The sequence below is a fragment of the Manacus candei genome, unplaced genomic scaffold (assembly GCF_025592945.1).
Source record: "Manacus candei isolate 608988 ecotype Guabito, Panama unplaced genomic scaffold, ASM2559294v1 h1tg000037l, whole genome shotgun sequence".
In the NCBI taxonomy this organism is placed as follows: Eukaryota; Metazoa; Chordata; class Aves; order Passeriformes; family Pipridae; genus Manacus; species Manacus candei.
The window spans coordinates 2,844,969-2,872,597 of NW_026138085.1; the positions used below are offsets into that span (position 1 = coordinate 2,844,969).

The 27,629-nt window shown below is 51.2% G+C and overlaps 1 protein-coding gene across 4 annotated transcripts in view; it reads right to left on the bottom strand.

Annotated features, from left to right (window-relative positions):
- PSD2 (pleckstrin and Sec7 domain containing 2) overlaps positions 1–27,629 on the bottom strand; it is an 86,487-nt gene that overhangs the window by 8,692 nt on the left and 50,166 nt on the right. For 3 of the 4 annotated variants that reach the window (XM_051793686.1, XM_051793684.1, XM_051793685.1), the window contains 9 exons: positions 27,010–27,498; positions 25,098–25,292; positions 20,582–20,662; positions 19,960–20,072; positions 18,005–18,065; positions 10,440–10,530; positions 9,452–9,495; positions 5,760–5,950; positions 4,560–4,630 (listed from right to left, as the gene is read on the bottom strand). In XM_051793686.1, the coding sequence (XP_051649646.1) occupies positions 4,560–4,630; positions 5,760–5,950; positions 9,452–9,495; positions 10,440–10,530; positions 18,005–18,065; positions 19,960–20,072; positions 20,582–20,662; positions 25,098–25,292; positions 27,010–27,498 (1,336 nt within the window). The remainder of the gene's footprint in view (positions 1–4,559; positions 4,631–5,759; positions 5,951–9,451; positions 9,496–10,439; positions 10,531–18,004; positions 18,066–19,959; positions 20,073–20,581; positions 20,663–25,097; positions 25,293–27,009; positions 27,499–27,629) is intronic. The other variant, XM_051793687.1, reaches the window with a different exon arrangement.

A 27,629-nucleotide genomic window follows, 5' to 3' on the forward strand; every position in this document is an offset into this window, starting at 1 on the left:
ACTGATCTATACTAAAACATAAGTGGTATCATATTTGGAGGAACTGATCTATACTAGAACATAAGTGATATCACATTTGGAGGAACTTCAGGCAGTGTTCTGTCCACTATATCATATCACTAAACTGATTCCATGCTGTTATCCTGCCATGCATTTCCTGGCAAAGAGGTTGATTTGGTGTCAAGGGCCTCTAGAATTTTTGTCATATGTGTCCTGTACCATTCCCACAGATACTTGTCACTGGGAGATGGGCAAAGGAATGCTGTGCTACATCATTCCAGTTACCCTTAGCCCCCAGCCCTTGAATGGTGGCATGTCGATTTTTCCCTTGCTTCTCCAGGTGTAGGATAGTGGGGATCAGCACTTTCCAGGGTCTGGTTTGGGGATATCCTCTGCAGGAACTGACCCCCAGGTGTGGACATTTTGTTTCAGAATCCCTCTAAATTTACTTTCAGCTCCTGATGCTGATGGTGTAGCCAGATTCCCCATTCATGTGCCTTTCCTGCTGCCCCAAGGCTCTGCTTGAACATGCACGACCACCCCCTTGCCTGGGCTTAGCTTTGGCCATGGTGGTGCTCCTGGAGGCTTTGGGGCACTGTTCCCTGCTGCCCACCCCTGTGAGCAGGCGGTGGGAGATCCACCAGTAATCTCAAAGCTTGTTTGGTCAAGAAAAGGCCCCTACATCTTGTCCTGTAGGGCACCTGGATGTGGTGAGAGCCTGGTGTATCTGCTGCCCTCTCCTCTGCCCTCAGAACCAGCCCTGGGCAGTGCTGGGAATATGGACATGGAGTGACAGAGATTCCTCATGGTCTGGCTTCTGAGTGGCTTTTCCTCTTTTTCCTTTTCTTCACCTCACATCTACCAGCCTAAACAAACCATTTAATAAGGAATACTAACCCTTGTGCACTTTCCAGTTTGACAAGGACTTGGCTCTCCAAGGAGCACTATCTTGGCAAGGGCCTGCCTGCAACAGCATCTGTGGCTCAGGGCTTTGCTGGGAACCCCTTTGTGGTTGGGGGCTGCAAGGGCAGAACCTGTGGGAAGACCTGCACCCTTTCCAGTACCCCTGTATAAAAGCAGCTCATGCTTTACAGCTCTCCATCATTCTTCTCAATACCCCTCCATGTGTGGTGATTAAGGGTTATTATCCCCATTTCACAGAGGTGAAGTAAGTTGCCAAAGGCCATGGAGTGAGTCAGTGCCCTGAGCAGATTAGTGCACAGGAGAGGTGTGCCCTGCTCCCAAGCCTGCATTTCTTCCTCAAGACTGTTCTGCAGCCCTTTAGGGGATCAAGCAATTGCTCCAGCAGACTGTGCTCCAACATGCTGATCCAGCAATTAACACCAGCAAGTCAATGACATGTGACATCTCCTCACCAGCAGGTTCATGGCTGCTGCCTGAATTGTTTCTGTCAGACCCACTTCTACCTGTTCACCCCCCCCCCCTTTTGCCTGTTTTATGTTCACCTCTCTGTCTGGCTGTTCCTCCTTTTATCTACCTCCCCAGGCCCTCCTCCCCCCCTGCTTTCCCTCTATCTCTCACTCTTATTTATACTCAACTTGCTCCTCAAAACCAAATGGAGGAGAGTTTCCTATGAAACTTCTGGGAATTTACTATTAAAGCTCAGATCCCTGATTTGGTCTGAGCAAAAAAGTGGAACAGGTTGAACCTGCGCTCCCTGACATCAGGCGGGTCTGAAGGCAGGTGCTTTCTCCTCTATCTTCACATCAGAAAATCTTTCCCCAGTGATTTGTGCTCAAGCCAGGTTCTACCTTATGTTTATCTGCAGGCATCTTCTGCTGAGATCCTGGAGGCTGGAACACTGCTTCCTTCTGCATTGTGCAACTCCTTTGTTCTGCAAACCACCCCACAGGCAGGAAATGGCACCAGGACTCCACAGGGCAGGTGGATGTTTATCCACTCTCCTAGCTTTGGGAATGTTTGGAAATGATAGGGAAAAGACTTCGTCTTCATGGTCTCATCCTTCTGTCTCTGCAAGCCTGGTAGACACAGTCTGTAGCCAAGCCCAGCCCAAGGAATCCCCTGAAGAGGACTATAACACAGTCTGGCAGCAGCTCACAACCAAGAAACCCCTCTTTGCCCAAATCCTTTGCCCAAACATTCCTTAGCTTTACTTTTGTTGTTGTTCCAAATGCAGCTTCCTTGGGGCACCCTTGGCAATTCTGGTCCCTCCTGCTAATTACACATCAGTCATGGCTGTTATTTATCAGACACTTTCATTACCTAAACAAATCTTGGGTGTTTCGCTTCTTCAGTCCTTGTCCATAAAGAAAGCCCTTAGTCTTAACCACTTGCTCCTGAAGGTCACTGAGATAAGAACAGTCTTCTAACTGCCATGTCAGTCTCATCCTTGCTCTCTTTTAAATCCTGAACACCTTGGACTAACAAAATGAACTATATTAATGGGTGGATATTGCTGCAAGCCTTGAAACAGCAAAGAAACTCCAACCCCTCTGCCCCAGGAGCAGTGATGACACTCAGTGTCAGCCTCACGGCTCCTTCTGCTGCTGTATAAGCGTCAAGAAAATCTTCAGTAAACTGGATTTTGGTCCAGCATGGGAATAAAATTCCATTCTGAAAGTGTATTTCATTCCCAGTCACATAATGACAGAATATGCTGGGAAGGGACACACAAGGATCATCAAGTCCAACTCCTGGCTCTGCACAGGACCATCCCAAAGAGTCACAGCAGGTACCTGAGAATATTGTCCAAACACTCCTGGAGCTCTGTCAGCCTTGGTGCTGTGTCCACTGCCCTGGGGAGCCTGGTCAGTGCCAACCAGCCTCTGGGGGAAGAACCTTTTCCTGAGCTCCAACCTAAACCTCCCCTATCACAACATCAGATCATTCCCTCAAGTCCTGTCCCTGGTCACCACAAAGAAGAGATCAGTGTCTGCCCCTCTTCTTCCACTCAAGAGGAAATATTTACCCTCTCAACTGACTCATGCCGAGAGAAGTCCTTGGTGAAAAATCCATTCGCATCCAAAAGCTTCCTGCAATAACTGAAATGTCTTTTTTTTTGTTTTCCATGGAAAAACTGTCATAAAATTAAATGTTGATGGTAGCTCTGTACAAGCCAAATCCTCAAGCATCACCTGTGGTCAGCACGAGGACTCTTTGGTGGACTCCATGTGGAGACTCATAACGAGACAAGGACTGAGATGTGAGAAGAGTGCTGCTGACTTGAGGGGCTGGATTAGAGCTGGGCTCTCCCTCAGCTGCAGGACAGAGTGGCAGGGCTGTGAAAACCCCACTGGGCTAAGAGCAACCCACACTGCAAGTTACCATGTGCTGCTGCCAGATTTCTGTTGGCTTTTTGACATCTGCCATAGGACCTGGCAAAACACGGGAATCATTGGGGTGTGCTGAGAGCTCTGAGTCACAATTCCATGCTGCCCCGAGGACCTTTCTGCCTTTCTTATACAATCCACTGTTTGTTTACTCTCATTGCTGTGGAGATAATGCTGCAATTCCTAGGAGCATCTGCCCACGGGGAGTGCTGCTCCAGCAAGGTGAGTTCAATGGGTTACTGCTCGGCGTGTGCTGCTCAGGTAGTTCAGACCTAGTTCAGTGGGTTACGCTGTTGCATTATGAACAGACATTTGGCACCCTGGGCTGGCTTGGGATTCACATTCAAGTGAGCCCCTATCCAGTCTCCTCGGATTTTCCCGTGGAAAACTTTCCAGCAAACCCTCCTAGCATCCAAGTGTCATCCTACAGCGTGCAGGGAAGATATTCCATGGGGACTCTGATTTCCAAGAGGGCCTGGGATTTGTGCTTGTGTTGACTAGAAGTGGCTACACAACGAACAGGGGTGAAGAGAGGCAGAAAGTGTCACTTGGCAGCCCATGGAAAGACCCAGATCAGGAAGGCCATGAAGAAGAATATAAACTTTAAACATAAAATCATGGAATCACAGCATATCCTGAGTTGGAAGGGACCCACAAGGATTATCCAAGTCCAGCTCTTGGTCCTGCATAGACCAGTCCCAACAATCCCACCATGTGCCTCAGGGTGTCATCCAAACACTCCTTGAGCTCTGCCAGCCTTGGGGCCGTGACCAGGGCCCTGGGGAGCCTGTTCAGTGCCCAATAAAGCTGTGCATAATCAGATCTCTGCCTGCAAATAACACTACAGGCAGTATAAGACTGGTCAGATGATCCACCTCTTCAGTTTCCTATTGCATTTCTCACCCTTATCCTATTTCATCTATTCCATATCATCTCTTCATTCATCCTCTCCAACAGCTCCTACTTGCTGGGATTCTTCTGCAGAAATCTTGCCTCAGTGTTTCCTCTTTCATATTTCTTCCTTCAGGGTCCTCTTTTGAGGCTGTGAATAGTCTCCTTAGCATGAACACCACTACAAAAGATGAGAGCATCCTCCAGCTATAGCCTCTGGAGGAGGCCTGTTGATGTCCATGTATGTGTTAGGACATGGATTCACCTCTGCTTGCACCTACGAGACTCCTGCTTAGGACAGCAGGACTGCTTTGGAGACAGCACGAGACAGCAAAGGGGATAATCCCCCATGGTTACCTTTTGTAAATAAAGGACGGTCCCTTTAAGCACAGCATAAAATTTCTTCCAACCTCTTCTTCCTCTGGGAGCTAAAAAAAGGAAGAATGTTTAATTGTACATGTCTGCTCCTGCTGGTGCTGTTTGACCTTCCTGGCAAACCCAACCCTTCTCCTGACCCACCACAGGCACACAGTGGTGCCCAGACCTCGTACACCTCCAAGTTTTCACTCATGAGTGGCTTGTCTGCAGGGACATGTGTTTGAGAGACAGTAGGTGGGCTCTGCAGCCTCCCAGCAGGAACAAAGCAGGTCAACACCAGGGATGAGCTGGTCCAGGGGCACCACTGGACACCTGCAGGAAGTCTCTGCTCCTCTAAGCCCAGGTTCATGTTCCTTGGACTAAATGCTCATGGAGCAGAGACATTCCCTGAGACTCCCCTGCTTCTGGTGAGTTGGGCAGCTGTGCCCTGGGTAAGGAGCTTCTCTTACACTGAGGAGGGAGCACTGCCACCAGCCAGCTTGATGGACTTGGGGACAGAGAGCTTTCTGGAAGCTGGAGAGGGATGGAAGGTGTGGGGAGCCATCCACATCACCACAAGACAGTTGATCCTCCAAGTACAGGATATTAAGAAAGTGCTGGAAGCAAGGGAGGCCTTTGGTGGTAATCTCTTCTAAAGACTTTGGCTGCAGTGACTGGGCCAATCATGTCAATTAGCAAAAGGGATTATCCAAGGTTTAATTAATCTCTGCTCATTAACATTTCCCAAATATCTTTTCCTTTACCTTTCCTATAATCCCACATGCTGATAGCAGAGCTGTGGGGTGTTCTGTCCCCCAGCCAGCAGCACATGGCAGGATATGGACAGGAGCAAAGCCTGGCAGACCAGACTGTTCCCAAGGCCAGGGCTGGGGAGGACATCCTGCCCCCATTGCTCAGAGAGTGGGATTGGGAATGGGTCCATGAACAGGATGGAAGCCCAGGTCTGTCTGTGTGGGGCAGGCACTGTTAGGTTCCTTGGCAGTGAGAAAGGAAGATTGAGGCCTCCTGAAAACATTAATCTCTACAAATGCCTCAAAACACCCTCTTTTCCCTGCATCCTGGCACTTCAGGGGATGCCTCTTGTGTTCCCTGGGATGCAGTGGGGACATGCCAGGGAGAAGGGCAGGGAAAAGCTCTGGGACTGCCTGGGGCACCTCTCCCTGTCCCATTAGCACGTACTTCTCTTCCCATCCATGTCTGCGTGGGTTTTGCGGGTGAGGACCCCGTGCTTGTAGGTGACGGCGTTGAGCGCCTGGGGGATGTCCAGGAAGGGGTTGCTGCTGTCAACAATCCTCGTCACTTTTTTCGCACTGGCTCCGAATTTGTCGTCTACCAGCTCCGAGAGGGATTTCCTCAGCTCGTCCTCATCGCTTGGAAACAAAATCAGAGAGGAGACTGAGTGGAGAACACGTGAGGTGGGTCACAGAGTGCCCTGTCTGCCTTGGGTTTAGGGTTTATATTACAGGTCGGGGAAAGAAAAAGAAAGGAGATACAGGGACAATGCACACAGAGAGTGCCAGTGGTGGTGGTCTGAGCTGGGTGGCAGGTAACTGTCCCAGAGGTCCCACTGTGAGGTTACTCAACATGGGTGAGAGGATGGGGGCTTGTCTGAACACCAGGAAACTGCAGACACCCCATGCTGAGGACTACAGGCATTTCACAGGGAGATCCTCTGATTCTGTGCCCTAAAACCAGAGCTTAAGGAGAGTTTTTGCAGAAATCCAGGTGTTACCATCATTTCTCAACTGCTGAGAGGCAGTGCCTGCAGCCTCCTAAATACTGAAGGACCTTTAGGAATGTCCTCTGCATCTCTGAGGAACAAAAGCTCTGCAGACATTAGGGAGATGGGCCACTTGACCAAAAAAAAGACAAACCCTGGAACAGGTTATACATCAGCTCCCCACTTGTGTCCTCAGGGTGAGCTGGCAAAGAGCAAGAAATGCTGGTCATTTCCATAAAAACTGCTTCTCCTCACAGATCTGGTCCTGGACCTTGAACAGCAAGAGCTGAGCATCTTAGCAAAGTGTTACTGACTCCACCAAGCCTGTCTCTTCCTGTCTGGAGTAAAACCTACTCTGGTACATAGAAACTAGAACTTGTATGGGAAGTGATAGTTCCCAGTGTCCCTGGGACATGAAGGAGGAAGAGTAAACAGGGAGTTTCTGCCCTGTGTGATAAATGTCAATGTCTAAATGCCTTGAGTGGTCACATTAGGTTGCAGATCAGACTGGGACCAAACCTCAGCTGAGGAGTGACCCAGAGGTCAATCCACTGGCTGGGATGTGAGCAGTAAAACACCACACTGCCCCCCTGCACAAGCAGATGGTAAAAGCATCAGACACTTTGTGGAAGAGAAGGATGATTTCTCAGCCCTCAGCACCCACAGGAGTCCTGGGGCTTAGGCAGAGCCCAGACCCTACAGCTGGGTGGGGGTTAGTGGGGTCAGTTCTTTGGGCTGCACCAGAGGGACCCCTCAGAGTCCTCCGTGCTGCTGGGCTGATGGTCACACACCTGCCTGTCTGCTGGGATTTCTGGTCAAGGGCATTTCCTTCCTGGGATGATCAAGGACAGAAGGCAGAGGGAAGCAGGGAGGAGAGGGTCCTGCCTGTGCAAGGCTGTGCCTCAGTGCCGGGTGTCTGAGAGAACTCCCGTGCCAGGGACTCTCTGACCCAGGCACCTCATGCCAGGGAGTTTCTGCCCCAGGTATCCCATATCGGGGAGCATCTCTCAGCACTTGAGGAGCTGAGGGGGTCTCTTGATCCCAGGCCGGTGTGGGGTGAGTGAGGGGCTGCAGGGATATCACGGAGTGGGCAGAGGAGGGAAGGAGGGGGCTGGATGCTGCAGCGGGACCCGGGCGGGGGGTGACATCCCTGGGATGTGCCCGAGCAGGGAGCTGTGCTGGCGGGCGTTGTGTAACCAGAGCCCGCATCCAGTGGCAGATGGATGCACTCCTGCTGAACTCCCCTTACATAAACCATCCTGCCGGCTGCGGCTGCGGAGCTCGGAGCTCCCTCTCGCGACAGAGCCCACGCGCAGGTGACGGGAAGGATGGGCTTTGAAGGGAAATCGATGGTACCTGACCGCTAAGAAGCTCCTGCCTTCCCAGGGCTGGCTGTGGAAGGAGACACCAGCCGCTGCCATCGGGCACGGCAGGCGATGGGGGCTCCTGCTCTGCAAAGCTTGACCCAGGTAGGTGGGGAGGGAGGGAAGATCAAACCAGCTCCAGATGCTTTTCTGCTGAGGATAATATGAGGAAGAGAGCAGGTGATGGGGCTAAAGGCCCAGAAGGTCCTGTTCAGTCCCGTGACAAGAGAGGTCTGAGATTAATGAGGACAGGAAAAGAAAGGAGAGGAAAAGAAAGGGAGATGGAGGGGATGGGAGGAAAGGGAAAGAGGGAAAGGGAAAGAGGGAAAGGGAAAGGGAAAGGGAAAGGGAAAGGGAAAGGGAAAGGGAAAGGGAAAGGGAAAGGGAAAGGGAAAGGGAAAGGGAAAGGGAAAGGGAAAGGGAAAGGGAAAGGGAAAGGGAAAGGGAAAGGGAAAAGAAAAGAGGGAGAGGGAAAGGGAAAAAGGGAAAGAGAAAAAGTGAAAGAGAAAAAGGGAAAGGGAATGTCCACAGTGTTAGCTTAGGATCCCAGGTCTGTTAAGGGCTTCCCATCAGCAGCAATGAGGAGACACTGGGGCTGGGGGGCCTCACTGAGGGTCCTGACCTGTGCTCTGGGCAGGAGTGGGTGGCAGAGCAGGGGAACAAGGGCTGAGGAAGGTGCTGTGTGAGCCTGTGCTGGGGGGCACCATGCCAGCTGTTTCCAGGCTTGTTTGATCTGGAGGAGAAGACAAAGTGCATCTTATTGAGCTTGTGGATGACATAAACAAGAGAGGTACAGGGCCACTGCTGAGAGGGCCAGGAGCACCCCAGGGCTTCACTGGGGCTCCGGGTGAACAGCAGGGTGAGCAGGAGGCAGCCGGTGTGTCCTGGCAGAAACAGAGGCCAAGAGCACCCTGGGCTGTGTAACAGCGGCACGGTGAGGAGGCGAAGAGAAGTGATCCCCTGCTCTGCACTCATTGCATCATATCGTGATACAGCAAACAGTGCTGGGCCCCCAGCACAGCAAAGAGCATCAACGGGGTAGAGACAGTCCAGCTGAGGCCACCAAGGAACCCGAGGGCTGTGTAAGAGGTGACTGAGGGAACTGGTCTTGCTCAGCCTGGAGAAGAGGTGGATTTGGGGGACCTCCAGGCAGCCTTCCCTGTGTGAGGGAAAAGGCCACCGTGGTGCATGGCAGAAGGACAAGAGTCAGTGGGCATAAGGCAAAACAAAAGAGACAAGAAAACAGTGACACTCTCAGAATAATTAAGTGTTGGTTTGTTGATCCAGAGAGGTCGTGGGTTCTCTGTCCTTGGAGGTTTTCAGGATCAAACTGAACAATTCCTGGTCTGAATTCAATGCTGACCATACTTTGAGGAGGGAGCTGGAGATATCACAAGGTCCCTTCCCTCCTGACTGATTCTCTGATTCTACTTCCAGAAAAAAACCCAAACCTATGTGGAAGAGGTGGAAAGTCTCAGTGACCAAAGTAACCATGGATCTTTCCTTGTGCAGAGACTCCTGAAGCACCTGGAGAGGGAACAGTATTTTACAGGTGTAACAGTAAACAAAGAGGGCATTCCCTTCCTTTAGATCATGGATCCACAGACTGTCACCAACCTCTCCAACTTCTTTTGTGTCTAAGCCATAAATAAACTCCATTTGCCTACAGAGGGCACTTCAGTGCTTAAGGGCTTGGCAGGAAATATTCTGGGACTGAAAACATGGCTTAAGACCTGCCAGACACTTGGAAGGACACACTAGCTCTCAAATGCTTAGCACATACTTACATGGCCCACTCCAGCTTCTCATTCTTGATGGAGTTATACAGTGTCTGAAACAAGAACATGGAATTAGCTGTGTCTCTCATGGAAGTCATGCCTGGCTGTGAGATCGTCTCCTCCTCCACATTCTGCCTGTGTTCCTGGAGAGATCCCTTCCCTGCCGAACTGTCCTGGAGAGGCATTCACCAATGACCAGGACAACTGCTGTCCTCCCAGACCCCTTTTTATCTGTGTGCCACGCTGGGTATTGGACTGGGCACGTCAGCAGCAGGGGGGTCTGGCAGCCAACCTTGCTCAGGAGCCTGTATGTGACATTTTTGACTCATTCTGGGTGTTGCACCTAGTCCTGAATGAATCCTGGCCTACACAAGATGATAGAAGACTCAGGGATGTGCCACGACACCTTTGATGTCTTCACTAGGGGAAAGGAAAGGGGAGGCTTGAACTGAGGAGCAGGGGAGATATGAGTGACCTTGGGACCAGCTTTTCCAGTTCCTCCTGTGCAGAATTCCAGTGGCTTCCCTGGGGCACTGGAAAAGAAGCAGGAATGGACTAGGAAAGCAGAATGTGGAGGTGGCCCTGACCACATGGGGGGGTAGGGTAGGGTGAAAATACTCCCTTTGGAGTGTTTAACCAATATCCCATGGTACTGCACTAGTTGTGTTGGAACACTGCATCTAATCACATGGAAGTGAAGTATCAGTGCTGGATGGTCATATTTGGGGGTGGGGAGTACCTTGTTCTGTGTGCATCACACAGCTGCTGGGGGGAAAAGGGCCCCTGGTATGCTCTGAGGGTAGATATGCCCCAAATCTGGACAAAACACCACCAGGTGACAGACCTCTTAGCAGAGACATCCATGGGGGTTATAATTCTTCTCTGAAACAAGTGCACACTGAAAAACACTGATTGAAGGGCTCAGGGTGCCCCAGCAGGACTAGGTGGCACTGCAAGAATAATGACAGTATCCCACTGCCTATTTATATCACGTTACCTTCAGCAAATCCTTCGCGAAGTCCTTCCCGTCGTTCAGCCCGTCCAGGTTCGCGATGAACTGCTGGCACGACATCTTTTTGCCAATGTTCTGTAAGGCAAAGAAGCAGCTCATTAATCTTGTGGAGAGTTTTGACTTTAATCAGTGCCTTTCAAAGAACAATTTTACATGTGGTGCTGAAAGCCTGGGTTTGTCCCAAGAGCTCGAAGCTGAAAGGGCTTCTGATCTGATTTGCTGTTGGGGCTCTTTGCTTTATTTGCTCATGCCAGCAGCCAAATGTTTCAAATGACCTCTTTTTTAATGGTGGGGATAAGACACCTGAAAATAACCTCTCCAGCTCTTGATCCAAGCTTCCTAAGTGATCCAGGTTGGTCCTGGCACAAGGGCTGTGTCTCAAAACTCAAAGCAAGCACTCTGTTGAAATGGCAACGCTTGGATGGGGCTCCAAGGCTGCTGTGTGTGAAATTGTGTGAGCACGCAGTGCCAGCACCTGAGACAGCCAGCACTGGGCAAGGGAAGGCTGGTCCCTCCTGGAAAATGTTATTTTCAATTGCTGTTACAAAAAGAGATGGTCCAGATGGTACTGCACGAACTTGAGTGCAGTGGTGTGAGAGGGCAACGCACATACACTGGGAGAATCTCACAACCTGGAGCACACTCACCACCAGCTAATGCCAAGGATATTTGGTGCTGAAACTTCCAGGCCATCTGGCATCCCTGATATCATGGCTTCATCACCTGTGGCATCTGCCTTCCCAAAAACCCTTTACCCTTCACCATAGCCAGGTGAGCCCCTTCCTCAGCCTGCAGGGGTTGAGGCAGGCAGCCCTTTTCCCAAGCCTCCCTCTGCAACCCCACCTCTCAAAGGGCTGAGGTGTGGAGGAGTCAGTGGGAATTGCAGGCTTTGGGAACAGGAGTCTGATGACACAAAGGAAAGGTGGGTGTCTGCAGTGCCATGTCATGTCACACCCTGCAGTGTGAGAAGGACAGACCCCGGGTGACACTGCCTGGAGTGGACAACGGAGTTAGTGAGGAGAGTGTGAGTTCACAGCAGTGGTCCTAAGGATCCCAACAGCATCCTGACACTGGGTGTGCTTCACATCCAGGTATGGACAGGGTGGCCACCCAGGAGGACCTGGGAAGATGGCCAAGAACAGCAATCAGAGTCCTGCTTAGGGGCTCAGTGAGGGAGAGGAAGGGCCTCACTGGGTCATTGGCAGGGGATGAAGCTGCAGCAGATGATGCAGGGCAAGATGTGTCCTCTGTGGGGTGTCTTCTTACACAGCAGGTCACCTGCTGGATGCAGCAAGGTCATCACATGGGGACATAATGCTCAGGGGAATGTGTCTGCACACCTCAAAACTCAGGCCTCAGATGTTCTACATCTCTTGCTGAATTGGGACCTTTGGTAGGAAGAGCTTCATTCTTGTCCAGCTGCACTGGTAGGGGCATTTTGCTTTTCTTTGTTTGTCTTGAAAGAGACTGACACCAGAAACCTGCCCACAAACGTGCACTGCAGATGACCTGGAGGCTTCTCCCCAAATGAAAACATCAGGAAAGAGTGAGGCCTTGGGATTAGCTCCCCATGGCCCCCCTCCACCTGCCATCTGTGTGTGCAAACACTCTTGGGCTACACGGGGAGCCAAGTGCTGCCTTTGAGCAGCTCTGTCTGATTCTCTTAATTATGCCTCCTGCTGGTGCCAGCTCCAGATGAGCTGGCACCCTTGAGAGATCAAGAAAAAGAAGAATAAAGCACTGTTACAAATCTGCAGTGCCTGGGGACGTGGTTGGCACAACACAGCTCAGCCATCGCGGGGAGCCCCACGGCCCCCATCAGCCAGAGGCTGCTGCCAGCCAGGGCTCAGAGGGCACATGGGCTGCAGGAGAGCTCAGGAAACCTTGCAGACATGCTGGGATTTCAGCAGAGGGAAGAAAGATCTGTGTGCTCATTGGCCAGTGAATCTCAGACACAAAAAAGAAAGGAGAAATCCAGTGTTGTGGATGGAGAGAGGAAGGAGGGTGAAAGAGAACATTAAAAAGCACAGCAAGGAACCTCCATGAGGAGGGAAGTTTGGGGGTGAGGCAGGAGCGTTGTCTGAGACCTTGAGGCACCAAATTTACACAGAGAGAAGGTGACTACTCCCACCCCTGCCCTGAGGCAGGGAAGCAGAGTGCACAGCACTGGTCTTTCTGCCCAAAGAGATCTTGCTGTAGTGATACAGCACTGAATGCAGAGGCCAACACATTTTTGGAAATGAGTGGATACAGTGAGATAACACAAGTTACCAGCCTCACAGGCCCTTTTTTGGGTTTCTCATGTATGTGTCTGGGACATACTTTCATCCCAAGGGATGGCTTCCTTTTTATTCTGTGATTTGTCTCTTTCTGTGGTGCAAGAACGTCTCAGAGCTCACCTGAGACAGCAGCCACACTGTGGAAATGCAGCTAATTGAAAAAACGCCCTTTCCCTGACAACCAGAACAGGTGATGAGAAAGGTCCATCAAGGATGGGAATACTGGGAATCACCCTGTTGGGCAAGGTGGTTGAAGCACTGCAGGGCCAGGGGCAGGACTGAGGCTGGCTGTCAGCACAGAATGCTGGGGTGGCCCTGATGCAATAAAACCTCATGTCAGCAATATTTAAATGGTTCTCAACGCTTGCTGCTTTGGGAAGTGGGCTGGAGCCAGCCACTCAAACACAAAGCCCTGCAAGTGCCTCCACATCAACACCAGCTGAGCAGAGAGAACCAAAAAAATCACCCCAGGACAAAGACTTTGCAGCTTCTGTTGATCAACACTTGCAAAGAAACGATTCTGTGATCACAAGTGCCTCATTATCAACAGCATCAGCACCGGGGACTGCCTGAGCTTTCAAACACTGCAACAGTATTTAGCAAGTATGGGGGATCCCAGGAAAACCCCGGAAAGGGCCACTCCCAGGGTGCAGTGGGGTGTGTTCTTACACAGCACCTTCAGATTCAGCAAGGTCATCACAAGGGGACATAATGCTCAGGGGAATGTGTCTGCACACCTCAAAACTCAGGGCTCAGATGTTCTACATCTCTTGCTGAACTGGGACCTCTGAGTAGGCAGAGCTTCATTCCTGTCCAGCCTGACATAAATGGGGGCATTTTGCCTTTATTTAATGGTACATCAGTCACTTACCAGCAACAGAACAAGCCAGAGAGGCTGTTTCACAGCCACACGTAGCTACTATTCCTGATATGTCCCCCTGGCAGAAAAGAACTTTGTCCCACCTTTGCTTGCTCCAGGCCATGCAGCAAAGCATGAGAAACCAGTCAGAGTATGAGAGAGCACCATGGTGTGCTGCATGGGGAGCCAGGGAGCCAGCAGTGGATTAAACAGTGGATTAAATAGCTGAGAAGAGCTGGACACTTAGATGAAGGGGTAGAGACAGTCTGGGAATGGATGGGCAGAGGTGGATGGGTGCAGACACTGCATGGGAACACAGGGATGCAGAGACAAGGTGCATGACAGCCATAGAATATCCTGAGCTGGAAGGGACCCACAAGGATCATTGAATTCTGATCCCTGGCCCTGCATGGGACAGCCCCAAGGATGAGATTGATCTGGTGGTAGATAGACAAGGCTAATTCTGCCATCCCATCATTTCAGCCTAGTGTAACTCCCCTGTTTACACTTGGGTTCTTGCCTCCTCCTGGCCTCAGCCATCTGCTGCTGAGCTGCCTCACCCAAGATGATCACAGACCATCTCCTGAAGTGTCCAGGATGGTTCCATCCGCCTCCAGAAGACTCTGGCCTGTAGCCTGGCATTCCTTGGCTGTTGCCAAGTCCCAGCATCAGGAGTCTGTGCAGGTGAGTATGGAGCTGGGTGCTCAGTGAGAAGAGCAGGTGCCATGTGAAAGCCCCAGGAAGAGAAGGAGTTTTCCAGGACCTAGAGGGTGTGAAGGGTGGCTGCTGGAGTGCTCTCCCAGCATTCCCTCTGTGAGGTGTTAAACCACTTGAGCTTCTGGGCTGGAGGCCCTGGGAATCAAACCTCTCAGCTCAAAGTGGTGACTGCAACACATCTCCAGAGCTCCCCAGCATGAACATCATGCCCTTAGCAGGTCCTGCTTCCACTCAGGCCCTTTGACCTCTCCCAAATACTCTTCTTCAGGGGAAGACACCCAGGCAGCTCCATTTCTGCTCCAGCATGAAGTGAGGGGTCACTGTTCTGACGGGACCAAGGTAGTGGAGGTGTTCCAGGCTGCAGGAGCAAAATCACCTCCCTGCAGGGAACCAACCCATACCAAGGAGCCCTGGGCCCCACAAACCTGCTGAGGGCAGACTGGGGGCACCCTGCAGGTGATGCCAGTGGCTGCTCCTGCCTCAGAGCTCTTCAGCTCTCCTAGTGCCACTGACACAGCAGTACTGCCAACACCAACCTGTGAGCTTGGCTTAAGGAGGAGATCACAGGGTTTGTAAGATTAATGATGGACATATGGAGTCAGGAGCTGCCCAGGATCCCATGTCAAGCTTTCTTTGGTGGCCATGAGAACTGCTTTTTGAACAAATCACAATATGATTCCAGAAGCTGGGCTTTGCTAAAGTATCAAAATGCCCCCACGAGTGCTGATGATGCTCAAGTGTTCGTTTGTCATTGTCCTTTTATGGCCAGGAAGGAAAACACCGACAGTGGAGAAGGAGACATCTCAAAGCTGTGCCTCCACGGGGCAGAGATGGGGCAGGGCAGTTCTTACTTTGCCATAAGATCTCCTGGAGCAAAAACACCACCAGCAGAGCAAGGCAGAGAGTTGCAAAGACGTGGCTTGTACTACAAGGCTTGGAATGTTTAGTGACTGCTGGCTTTTCACACCAGCTCCTGGTGCTTCCATGAATGGGGAATGTCTCATTTTAAAGACAGTTTTCTGGGCAATCTGGAAACAGAGTCTGAGTGCACCTGTGGTAGGAAATCAACAGTACTAAGGGCAGGTGCAAATCTCCTGTTTTAGAGCCAGTGTTGTTACCTTCAGGCCTGGACTCAGTGTGTGTGTCACAGTCCCTGCTGGAATGCTGAACTAGACCATTCCAGGGGCACTGCTGTGGGGAACTGCCCCTTTACAGAGACACACCAACCCCCCTTTCCTCCCCAGAGGAACTTCCCACTCTGGTAATGCACAGTAAAACACTGCAACACACACACACAAGACTGAAAAAAGGAAATAAAATTAAAAGTGATATGGAATATCATGGCAGCGTCTTTAACAAGAAGGGCTGGCAGATCAAGTCACACATTCCCAGGTACACAGCAGTTTATGGAGGTTCCTTTACACCAGGAGCATTTCATGGGATGCATATCAGCTGCTAATGGCTTGCCAAGGGAAGAACATTGCACAATCACTTAGGAATCCACACAAACAAAAACCCTTACTGTTTTTAACACAGAAGAAAAAAAAAACACAAGTCAAATGCCAGTGCTTCAAAGCAAAACACTAGAATGACTGCACTTACCACCTGGTAAAGGGTTAAAGAGCAGAAAGAGAAGTTCCAGGAGCAGAAGGAAATTTAAAAAAAAAAAAAAAAAGAGGAAAAGGAGAAGAAGAAATTAATGTTATACATGCAGAAAAATAAAGAGAAGATTTTTTCAAAGAAAAGCTCAGGTATTTCCACACCTGGTCAAAAGGAAGTTATTTTTATTTTGCCTAGGTATCACGAGAACATTTCTTCTTACCAGGCCTCTTAGCCAGCTTGTCAATGAAAAATAGAAATGGTAAGGTTTTGGAGGTTTAGGTAGGTTTTTTGGCCTTTTCAATAATGTTTGTCTTCCCAGAGGCATATCTTGGATCTGTTTTTTCCTTAAAAAAAAAAAACTAGACTAAATAAGATTATTTTGGACTGAAGTCACATAGTTTGCCTTCTGCCACAATGGAAATGCTTTGGTGGAAGTATTTCCTTGGCTCCAACGGTTTTGGTAGAAGGATGAGTGCAGAGATAGGTTACTGGGAGCCATGTGGGTGGGAATGGACCCAGAGGCCAGAGTGACACTGGTCATAGCTCCCTGTTCCCAGAGGATGAGGCCATGGCAGCTGTAGGCAGCTTGGTGCAGGCCACACCTGGAAAGGATGTCACAGTGCACATCTGGACAGGATCCCCCTAAAAAACCAGTCACTCCCTTCACTGGCTGCTGTGCTGACACTGTCACTGCCATGAGGGCAATATCTGTGTTGCAGTTATGGGAAGGGTCTCCCAGGTGGGCCCTCAGGATGGCCCTGGTGAAGTTGGTGGCCTTTGCATCTTTGCCCTCCTCGGTGAAGAGCGCTCATGTAGTGCCCTCTTCCCAGCCCCACAGAAAAAGGCTCCCCTCAAACGTGATTATAAACCAGCATGAAACAAAGAGAGGTGAGTTATGGCCTTCTGAGCTCTCATTACAGGCTAATGAAGAGAAAATCAGGGCAAGCCTGTGCAGATGGACAGCAAAGGGTTACCAGCTGGAGGCAGAAGAGGAGCCTGATGACGACCTTGAAAATCCTGGGTCATGCTCAGGCTGCTGTAACAAACTCCAACCCTGTCCCCTTCCATGTCCCCTTCACCTTCTGGGGGTCTGCAGCTCCAGGTCTCAGCTCTCAGAGGGGCAATGAAAGAAGGTACCTAATCAGCCTGAGAGCTGAGGAGCCCCTCTACCCCTGGAAAGGGAGCACAGCCCTTTGAGCCCCACAGCTGCTCTACACCTGCACTATGAAGCTGGAGAGCAGGGAGGGGATCTGGGTCAGCAGTGCCTTCAACCTCAACACTGAGCAGGGCACAGGGTCCACTCCCAGAGGTGTGGCTGGGAAATGGGTCTCCAGAGGTGCACAATGTCCCAGTGCTGTCCCCTTGGATAGGTCTAATCTCCTTCCTGCAGTTATTTTTCCTCCCTCTCTCCTCTGCTCTACACATTCTGGTTGATCTTTTAAGACCAAATCCAACCTACTCCATCAGAAAGAACCTCTAAAAGGTGGTGAGAGATCTCACAGCTTCTGCTCTTCTCCAGCCACTCTTTTGGGCACTGAGCTCTGCTCACACTGCTCTTTGTCTCCAGAGGCCCCTCTGGTATGAAATTCTCCTGCTACATCTTGGGGAAAAGGAACAGCTGAGATTTGTTTCATGTTTTGGGAAGGAAATATGAAATCTAGACCTGTGTGAAACAACTGACCCCCTTGCAGCAGTTTCTGGGACAAGGGGAGCCTCAGGTGCCTGCAGCACAAGAAGTTGCAGCACAAGTGGTGCTGCTGTTCCCAGACCAACAGAGAATGGTGGGGAAGACCCCAGTGAGAGCTCCTGGGACAGGGCTGATGTGTGCAACAGGTCCTGGGGGGAAAGCTGCACTGCCTGTCCCTCTAAAGGATAATTGCTGTCAGCAGGAGACAGGCCTTTGGCTTGAGTGTGGAGTGACATTTGTGTGTGGACTGTCCCCAGGTCTGGGTCTGGCACCCAAAATTCCTCCTGGAGCTGGTCAAGTACTCTCTGCCAACCTATCTCAATTTTCCAGCAACACATTGAGCACGAGGGAAGAGACCCCTATACTGGGAAGGGACAAAGGATGGATACATCTCCAAGGACTACTTACATGGCCGTGCAGGTCTGTGTTTAGCAGCATCAGGGCACAGGTGAGGGTGTGAATCCCATCTGAAACACACAACAGTCACACAGCTATGGCTGATTACTCCCCTTCCCAGGAAGTTTTGGTGTTTGCTGTCTTGGCAGCCCACCTATTGCAGAACCAAGGCCAGTTGCTATGGCTGGGGACCTTAAAGAATACCTGCTTCATTCAACTGAGTAAGACAGTTTAAAAAATTACAAAGTCATCCTCTTCTCCCTCTAACTCTGCCTTTTCCTGAAACAATCACCAGGGAACTGTCTTTAAAGCATTTTTGCCAATTGCTTTCTAAAGACCAGACTTTCTACTAAGTCTTACTCCATTTCCATGAACCAGATGATCTTTAAGGTCCCTTCAAACCCTTTCTATGATTCCATGGTTTCCATTTTGTCCTGATGTCACTGCAGATGGGGCAGAGACCCCAGCAAACAGAGTTGGTTTGCCCCAGTTGGTCATGGTGACCTCAGGGGTTTGCCCTGAGGTCTTTGGCCATCAGTCCCTGCCAGTCTCTAAGCTCTTGGGGCTGTATGGAACAGTGACAAGTCCTGAGCACTCCATGCTCAAGGCCAAGCTCTTTTTAAGCACTTTTTAAGTCTCTGTGGGAGGTTCTGGGCCGACATTAGGCTTTGCTATATAACTTTGGTCAGGTAAATCATGTCCCACATGGCCCCAAGGTGGAGCTGGTGTCCCAAAACCTGCCATTCTCTCGCTGTTCCTCGGCTCAGTTGCACTCACTTTTTCTCTCAGCTCACACAGCTGAGAGTCAAAACACAACCAGGTAGTTCTTCCACGTCTGGGCTTCATCAGTACAGGAAAGGAATAACAAGACACCCCCTCTGGGAGAAAAATCAGGGCCGGCCCCTTAAGCAACAAGACAAGAGGAAACAACCTCAAGCTGTGCCAGGAGAAGTCCAGGCTGGACATTGGGAAGAATTTCTTCACTGAAAGGTTGGTAAAACATTGGAAGGGACTGCCCAGGGAAGTGGTGGAGTCCCCATCCCTGGAGATGTTCAGGCAATGACTGGATGTGGCATTTAGGTCCCATGGCCCTGGTCTGTAGGGTTGGGAGGTGGATGCAACAGAACCAGGGATCACTTCCAGAGGGAAGCGTTGGAGAGGAGTCAGAACTTGGCCTGTGGGATATTTCAGCTGGGGACTGCTGCTGGAAATTCAACCTGCAGTTTAATGTCTCCAGGTGCAGGACCCTTCCCAGGGAAGTTCATCTTTGGATCAGTGGGGGAGAACATCACACAAACACAGGGAAATGAAACATGGAGAGGGGGAATAACTGGTAGCTGAGAGCAGGGCAGCAGCCTGATTCCACCCATGGAGGGCATTTCCAGATGCCTTTTAGCAGGTGTGTAGAGGCACTTATCTAAGTGCAAACATGGGCATGCTCGTGTCTGGGTGTGTGTCTGTGTGTGCACACGTGTACCAGGGATGACCTTTCCCACAGAATCATAGAATCAAAAGACCTCTAAGATCATCCAGTCCAGCTGTTGACTCAGCACCGCTGTGTTCATCACTGAACCATATCTCCAAGTGCCACATCTTCTGAACACTTCCAGGGATGGTGACAGTGTAGAATTATTAAGGTTGGAAAAGACCTTTAAGGTCATCGAGTCCAACAGTTAACCTAAAAATGTCAGAAGAAACTATATCCACTTAAAAAATAATGTGGAGAGACTGAAAGTAGCTCTGAAAATCTGCAGCTACAGCGAGCCCAGAATTCTACCCAGCTGTGCTGTTTTGTGTTACAGCTGGAGATGTGGGGAACACAAATCCTGTGTGGGGCAGGCCAGCAGCTTTCCTCAATCCACATGGAAAGGTCTCCTGGCACTCAATGTCTGCACCCAGCATACCCAGTCCCTCCCAGGGCAGGGATAACAGTGAGGGCAGGATCCCAGGGACAGGGGGTTGTACCTTCAGACGTGCTCTCCTCTGGGTTGCACTGGCAGTACCGCCGGGAGAAATGGATCAGCACCCGCTCCCGCTCCTGCGTCTCTCCCATCAGCGGGAATGCCTTCAGGAACGTCCTGCAGGAACAAAGGGATACCTAGAGACCTCGTGGATCAGTCTGCTGGGCAGTGTCCATGCTAAGGAGTGAGATGGGAAGGGGTCCTTTATCCTCCCCCCAGCCTGTGCACCCCAGGCCCTGCAGGTGGGATGTGAGGGGGTCTCTGGAGCCAGTGCTGACTGTGCAGGGAAGCGCTGCCAGCTGAGCTCTGACCCACCCCTGGCTCCATGGCACCAGGACGGGTTGCCCATCCCAAGGGAAGAAGTCGCTCCCACTTGCCCCGGTTTTGTACAGGATGGGATTCCTGGGAAAGCTGCTCTCCACCACGGGGGAGCAGGTTGGGGACCCTCCCCTTGAAGTGCACTTTTGGCGGCAGCACCTTGTGCCAAACGTGCCAAAGCAAAGATTAAACGACAGCCTGGAGCTCCCCCCTGTCCCTGCTCCTATCACATGGGAGGCCCCCACGGTGCTGGGAAGCCTGGAGGAATCCCCACTGCCCTGCTCCATCCATCCCAGAGCCCAGCTCACCTGAGTGCTTTGTCAAGGGTCAGGCCAGTGAAGTCAAAGAAGCTGAGATACTCCTCTGCTACCAACTTGCTAAATTCATTGCTGTAATTAAAGAGGGAGTAGTCAGCCCTTTCATCAGGGAAGAAGACACTGTCCACAGGAGGAACAGCAGACTGCTGCCTCCTGGCCAGCCCAATCACAGCAAGACATTGCAGATGTGATTCCAGACCCAGGGGGACTTTCTCTGGGCTTAAAAAGGACAGTAACATTCCTGCAGGCAGCCCCAGACACCTGAGAATGAGAGACACTTCCCTTGTTCCACCCCTCTTGTGCTGCTGGCCAGGCAGAGCCTCCTCCCAAAGGAGGCCATAAGGATGTCCTGTGCTCATCCAACACCTACTTCTCTCCCATTGCTGGACGTGTCTCCTCCTCCCACTGCAATATTCCTGCTCACCACTCCACGTAGGCTCCCATCCCACTCTCTCACCACAGCACCTTGCTCCCATGGCAGATGGATGCTGCTGGAAACAGGAGCAGGAGGGCTCAGCCAAGCTTCTGGCCCTGCTCATCTCTGAATGCTTCTCCAGAAACCACTGTCCTGCCACGTTTTTGAAGGATGCTTGGAGATGTGTTGTCTTTAGAGCCAGAATGGGGCCTGTTGAGCTCCTCTATTTTCACAGCTCCATGGAAGTGCAAGAGTAATCAATAAAAGTGGGCAAGAAATCAGACATGATCTCAATATGCTCAGCTTTTGCCATATACAATTCCTTTTCCTTCTCCCCACGAAATGAAAAGTGTTTTGCTAAGGATTCCACATCCAAATTATGCCAAGATGTGTTAAAGCAGAATTCATTGCTTTTCATTTGGCATTATCTCATCTCTGCTGTGAGGTGGATGCTGCAAAGCCTCTGGCATGGATGCACAACTCACAGCAGGGTCGGGTAGAGCAGCAGGAAAGCTCCAGGGGAGAGTCCCAGGCTGAGTTTTGAGAGGCAGGAGACAAATATTGATGCTGGGGGTTGTGCAGGAGACTGTTTCAAAGCTGTATGAAGCCACAAGGCCTCACACTCGTAAAACAATCCTATCATTTTGGGATCACTAGCTGTGGGAAAGACCCTCATGGACCCACGGCCAAAGCATTTGTCTGAAGCAGTGTCACAGTCCCTGGTGTGCAGATTCCTGCCAGCTTCCCAGGGGGACTTCTCCACTTGTCCTGGAACTTCACAGCAGAAGGTTTGTGAAAGGAGATGTCACCACACCTTCACCTCTGTGGCAAAGGATGAGCAGAACTGAGCAAGCCCCAGACCTCCCCTGGGGTTACCTCAGCTCTGAGCCTGCAGAAGACCTCAAGCATTGGTTGTGCCAGTGCTGGGAACCAGCCAGTGCTCTCCCTGCCCTCAGTCACCCTCTCACACGGACTGTTTTAGTCTCTCAGGAGTAAAGGACTTTCCCCTTCTACTCTGCCCTCGTGAGACCACATCTGGAGTATTGTGGTGTGCAGGTCTGGGGGCCTCAGCACAAGAAAGATGTGGATCTGTTGGAGCAAGTCCAGAGGAGACCACAAAGATGCTCTGAGGGCTGGAGCCCCTCTGCCACAGAGACAGGCTGGGAGAGCTGGGGTTGTTCAGTCTGGGGAAGAAAAGGCTCCAGGGAGATCTGAGAGCCCCTTCCAGTGTCTAGAGGGGCTCCAGGAGAGCTGGAGAGGGACTCTGGACAAGGGATGGAGTGACAGGACAAGAGGGAATGGCTTCCCACTGCCAGCAAGTGGATTTAGATTAGATATTGGGAAGAAATTCTTCCCTGTGAGGGTGGGGAGGCCCTGGCACAGGTTGCCCAGAGAAGCTGTGGCTGCCCCATCCCTGGAAGTGTCCAAGGCTGGATGGTGCTTGGAGCAACCTAGTCTGGTGGAAGGTGTCCCTGCCCATGGCAGGAGGCTGGAACTGGGTGAGCCTTAAGGTCCCTTCTAACCCAAGCCTCTCTATGATTCTTCCCATGATTCTATGAGTCCTTCTGTTTGGGCATCCATTTACCAGGTGTCCTGGGAACCTGCTTGGGCACCCTGTGCCCTGGGCACAGACCAACAGCTGCCTTGTCCTGCAGCACTGCAGCCACCAGGGGAGAGCAGTGTCTGACTCCCACACTTACTCTCAAGCTGAGCTTGAAGGAATGGCCTTGCCCGAGGCTCCCTAAAGCAACAAGACTTGGCATGTCTATACCCAGCACAGATTTTGGGTGGGTTGAACTGCTTTTGAGATGTTTCCAAGGCCTACACATGGAGCTACACCTTAATTTACATTTCTAACTAGACCAGGCAGGATGAAGGTGGGTGGGAGCTCCCCTTCACCCCACACTCCCATTGAGGCAGCACAGCCTCAGCTCAGTCAGTGGGTCTTGCTGAAGGCCAGGAGTCTGTGGGGAATTTGTGAATCCCAGGACAAGTGGTCTGAGCCAGCTGCTGTGGTGCCAGCAGTCCTCATCACACCTTCCTGTGTGCCCCCCTTGGTCCCTCTGTGCCTGGAGAAGCTGCAGGCAGAGGCTGCTGGCTCCGCTGAGGGAACTGGACAGTATCACAGGTCACCTGAAGGCAGCCAGCCCCCAGGAAGCCACAAACTCCTGTGTCTAGCCAGGGGGTCAGCGACATTGTTGGGACTCTTCTCCCTGAGCTCCAGAGCCAGTTAACATGTCCCAGGCCAGGGGATGCCAACACTGGCCAGGGCAAGACCATGGCCCACAATAAGGTGGGCTCAGGTGTTTGTTCTGGTCTCCTTATTCAGGAATTGTCCTCCTCTCTCTCTGTGCCAGTCCCAGCCCTCCCTGCAGGAATGGGTGACACTTCCATCACGCAGATCAGACACCACAGAGACATTCCCACAGGAAGGCATTTCCCATGGGGACATTCCTGCCATCCTTTGGATGGTGGCCTTTCAAGGCATTTCCCATGCGGACATTCCTGCCATCCTCTGGCTGGTGGCCCTGCACACAGACCCCCATCCAACTGAGGTGAAAGGTAAGAGGAGCTCTGCAGACCTTCATCAAGCCTTTTCTGCTTGTTTGACAATGATGAATGGTTTTGGCTTTGGTTTATTTTACTTTTGGCGTTTTGTTTTGTTGTTTTCTTTTTTGTTTTGTTGTTTTCCTTTTTGTTTTGTTTTGTTGTTTTTGAGAAAATTGCCAATGACCACAAAGTAAAAAAGGGGGTAAAACAAGCTAAATAGCTTCAAAATGAGATTTCACTTTTTGCTCAGCCCTCCTACACGGAGCTGACCTCAAAGCATCACTTAAACTTACCCTGCTCCCACCACCACAGGTTTGTCTTACATTGTCTTAAGTGAGAAAGACCAACTTAACCCACACCTATCTTCATCCTTCTCCCTTTCCTGCTCCATAACAGGAGTCTGCAGCTCTGTTCAGGCCTTATGCCAGGAAATGGTTCAGATGTCAAAACCCAGCTGATTAAAACGAAACTTTTATTTCAAAAGCTGTGTGAATTCCCAAATGTGGGTCACCCAACACCCTCCCAAGGTGTGAGGATTGCAGGGGTGAGTGAGGACTGCAGGAACTAGCAAAGGAATAGACTCAGAGACCCATTGCTTGGAACTTACTCCCCCTCTATGAGCTGTCATGGCAAATTTGAAAGAAAGGAGAAGGATGTCAGACCTGAGGCAGCAGCAGCCAGCAATGCACCTGCTACAAGAACCACAGCAAAAGAGAAGGATGGGGATGCTGCCAGGTGATACAAAGGGCCCCTCTGGGAGACCAGTCCTGGGCTCCTTCTGTCCCAGGACTAAGCTGGGAGTCACAGACTCTCCTTGCTACTGAAAGGTTGGGTATTCACTGAGGTACAAGGTGTGTTCTGCTGATCTGGGCAGGAGGGAGACATTTCAAGGACAAAAAAAAAAATAAATCCCAGCAACATGGGTTATATCTGATCCAGGCAAAGGATGATGGGGATTGGTGCCTTCACACCCACTGGCATCCTAAAATAATCTGTTACTGCCACACTCATTACTGTTACTCTGTCTCTTAGAAATCTCTGCAACTCTCCCACTTTTGAGTATTTGAATAAACACTTTTTATTTCCCTTCTGCTCTACCCAGGCAAATCTACCAGCTGAAGTGCTTGGACCTCTGGTGTTGCTCTCCTGCCATCTTACAGACTGGGTTGGGAGGCTCTGCAGCAGGAAGGTTTTGGGGTGCAGACATGAAAAACCTGGGGACTGGCAGGGATCCCTGTGACAATCCAGGTCTGGATGCTAAAACCTTCATCCTGGGGATTTGCTGTAGTCTTGCTGGGCCCTTACCAAACACAGGAAGCTCTCGGTTCTGATGGGCAGCAGCTTGTGGCAGCTAATGCCCAACATCTCAGGCAGCTTGTAGGATTCATATTTTAAGGGCACTGGGCCAGTTTCAGCTGGAAGGATCTCCAACAGCCCCATCCAGCAACCAGGTTTGCCCCTTCCAGTGCTCCCCAGACCCTCCCCACCACTGTGCTCCAGGCTGCCGCCTCTGCCACCCTCTCCCACGGCGGCCCCGCTCACTTTTTGCCGAGCTGCCGCGCCACGTCGCAGCGCTTGAAGCCCTCCAGGTTGTAGAGGCGCTTGGCCAACCTCTTGGCAGCCTCGCTGTCCGCCCTGCAGCCGTTGGCCAAGGTGTCCGTGCTGCCCTGGTCCAGCTGCTCCGTGCTGCCCATGTCGGAGTCGGAGTCTGACAGGGTGTCCTTCAGGCTGGCGTCGCTGGACGGGAACAGGGGACGCTCAAGGAGCAGCCGTGTGACCCCGTGGAACCCACCCAAAAACGTCCACGTTTCCATCTCTTCTCGTCCTCACCAAAATGTATGGAAAAACCCCACGTTTATGAGGTGGGCTGTAAGGGTAGAAGACCCTTCTGGGAGGTTTATTACGAGGAGATCAGGGCTTATTTTGCTTAGGAAGACTTTCCTAATGGACTGGAAGAGCCATTTTTCCCAGAGCCAGTTTTAGATGTTTTCTTCTCCTGCATTCTAGAGAAATTCTCCCTGGTATGAGAAAAAGATAAGTACTTGCAGATATGTTTAAGGGCCCCCACACTGGGGGGATCCAGGGATGACAAAAGCCCTGAGAAAAGCAGGGGGTGTGTCTTTCACCAGACCCAGTGTTTGAAACACTGTTGAGGTTAATGTTCTTTAAGTCCAGTGTTCTCCACTTTGGAAATAAATTTTCCTACAATCCTTCCACTGCCTGGCATTTTGGGGGTACATATGCATTACCTTTCTTCACAGGACATTGGACAAGCCTAATGAAATGGCACGATTTAATTTCAAATTAAAGGCTGCAGAGAGAGTGAATTCTCCCTGAGTAATGAGGATGTATCAAAGTAAGCAGCCCCAACACCTTTTGAAGCTTCCTCTCTCTCCACTCATGTGGAAAGGGATGCCAAGCTCTTTCCAAGCTGTGGACATTCAGGAAATTCTAAGGATAGATAATATGCTTTTCAGTTCAGCTTATTTGCTGGGGAGGAGAAACTGCACTTGTACAAATGGTGTCAGTGGGACTGGCACCAAACCTGCTGTTACAGGTGGGCTGCTCCTCTCCCAGCTGCCTGCTGGCCTCGTGGCCAACTGTTGCCATGGACAACACGCCGGGCAGCCCTGCTGGCACCATGTAGGTGGGGATACAGCCCTTTATTTTCCTGTCCAAGGCCAGTTATAGCACCTATTGATTCATTTTTGAACAGTGTGACTCACTGAAGGCCTGGGAGCTGGACACAGAACCTTGCTCCAGCTCTCCCATGACCTGGTTGCTCTCCCTCATGCAGGGGAGTGCCCTGCAGATGAGCTGCTGCCTCCCAGGGGTGATGGATTGGGTCTGAGCTGGGGCAGAGGATGCTGTTCTCCTCACTGCCTGCAGAAGAACCTTTAGGGAAACTTTTACAGGGGTATCTAGTCCTAAATAAAGCCCTGAGGTTTCCCTGCACTTCAGAGCACTTCTGGGAGTGCACCTGACTGCCCCCAACCTGCCAAGGTGTCAGGCAGACGAGTCAGGGGTCTGCCCAGAGCAGCCTCAGCTTCACCTGCTGTAAGGACAAACAAGGTTAGTGAGCAGCCAGAGGGATGGTGATGCCCTGCAGAGCCAACATGACCACCAAGTGCAGAGCCTTGGCTTTTCCTGGGATCACAGGACTCCTCAGGATCCTGCAGCTCACCTGTGGTTTGGGGTCCTGGCTTTGAGCACAGGGAGGACTCAGATACAGCCCTGCTGGACTAACTGGATGAGACCTTGGTCCCCAGTGCAGTCCTAACCCACAGGTAGCAAAGCTCTTCCTGGTGGTGTTTGGTCTCTGCCACGACAACACCAGAGAGGAAGCACAAGGGATAAAGGAGCAGCTCCATCTCTAACACGTCCACTGAGCCTTGCTCCTGGACTGGGATCCCATAAGACAAGGAGCCACTGCCCAAGAAATTCCCTGTCTTACCTGATGGAGTTAATGATCTTGGTGGCATCTTCCTCCGACCCCTCCACGTGGAACCCATTTGGGATACTCTTCAAGGACAACCGGCTCAGCACATTCTCTGACCTGCTGCTGGTAATAGAGTGCCTTAGAGGGCTCCCAAAATCCCCCTCTGCTGGCTTTGCTGCTCCCTGCTCTTGCTTGTCAGCAGCCATGTGGTGAAGGGCTTCTCTCTGCTGGGCTGCCAGTTTCTGCTCCAAGAGCTCGGGGCTCTCCTTGGCCCTTTGCTGGATCAGGGGGGTGAGCGGGGCCTCAAAGCTGACACAGCTGTCGGTCTCGTCTGTGAGGGAGAGGACATCCAGAGAGTCCAGGCTGCTGTAGTATGTCCCTTTCATAAGGTCGGACTCAACAATCTTCTCAAAGGTCGAGCTGAAGCCATCCCTGATGTCTTTGAATTGAAAATGCTCCCTGTCATCATCGCTGCAGCTCAGCTTGGCATCTCCAGAAGCAAACCTGGACCAAAAGGGGAAAACACAAAAATACTGTCAAGGCAATTCTTGCCCTGTTCCACTTGGAGCTGGGAGGCAGGAGAAGAGGCAGAAATGGACACTGTGATTACAGACCCTTGGGACCTTTCTGTGGTT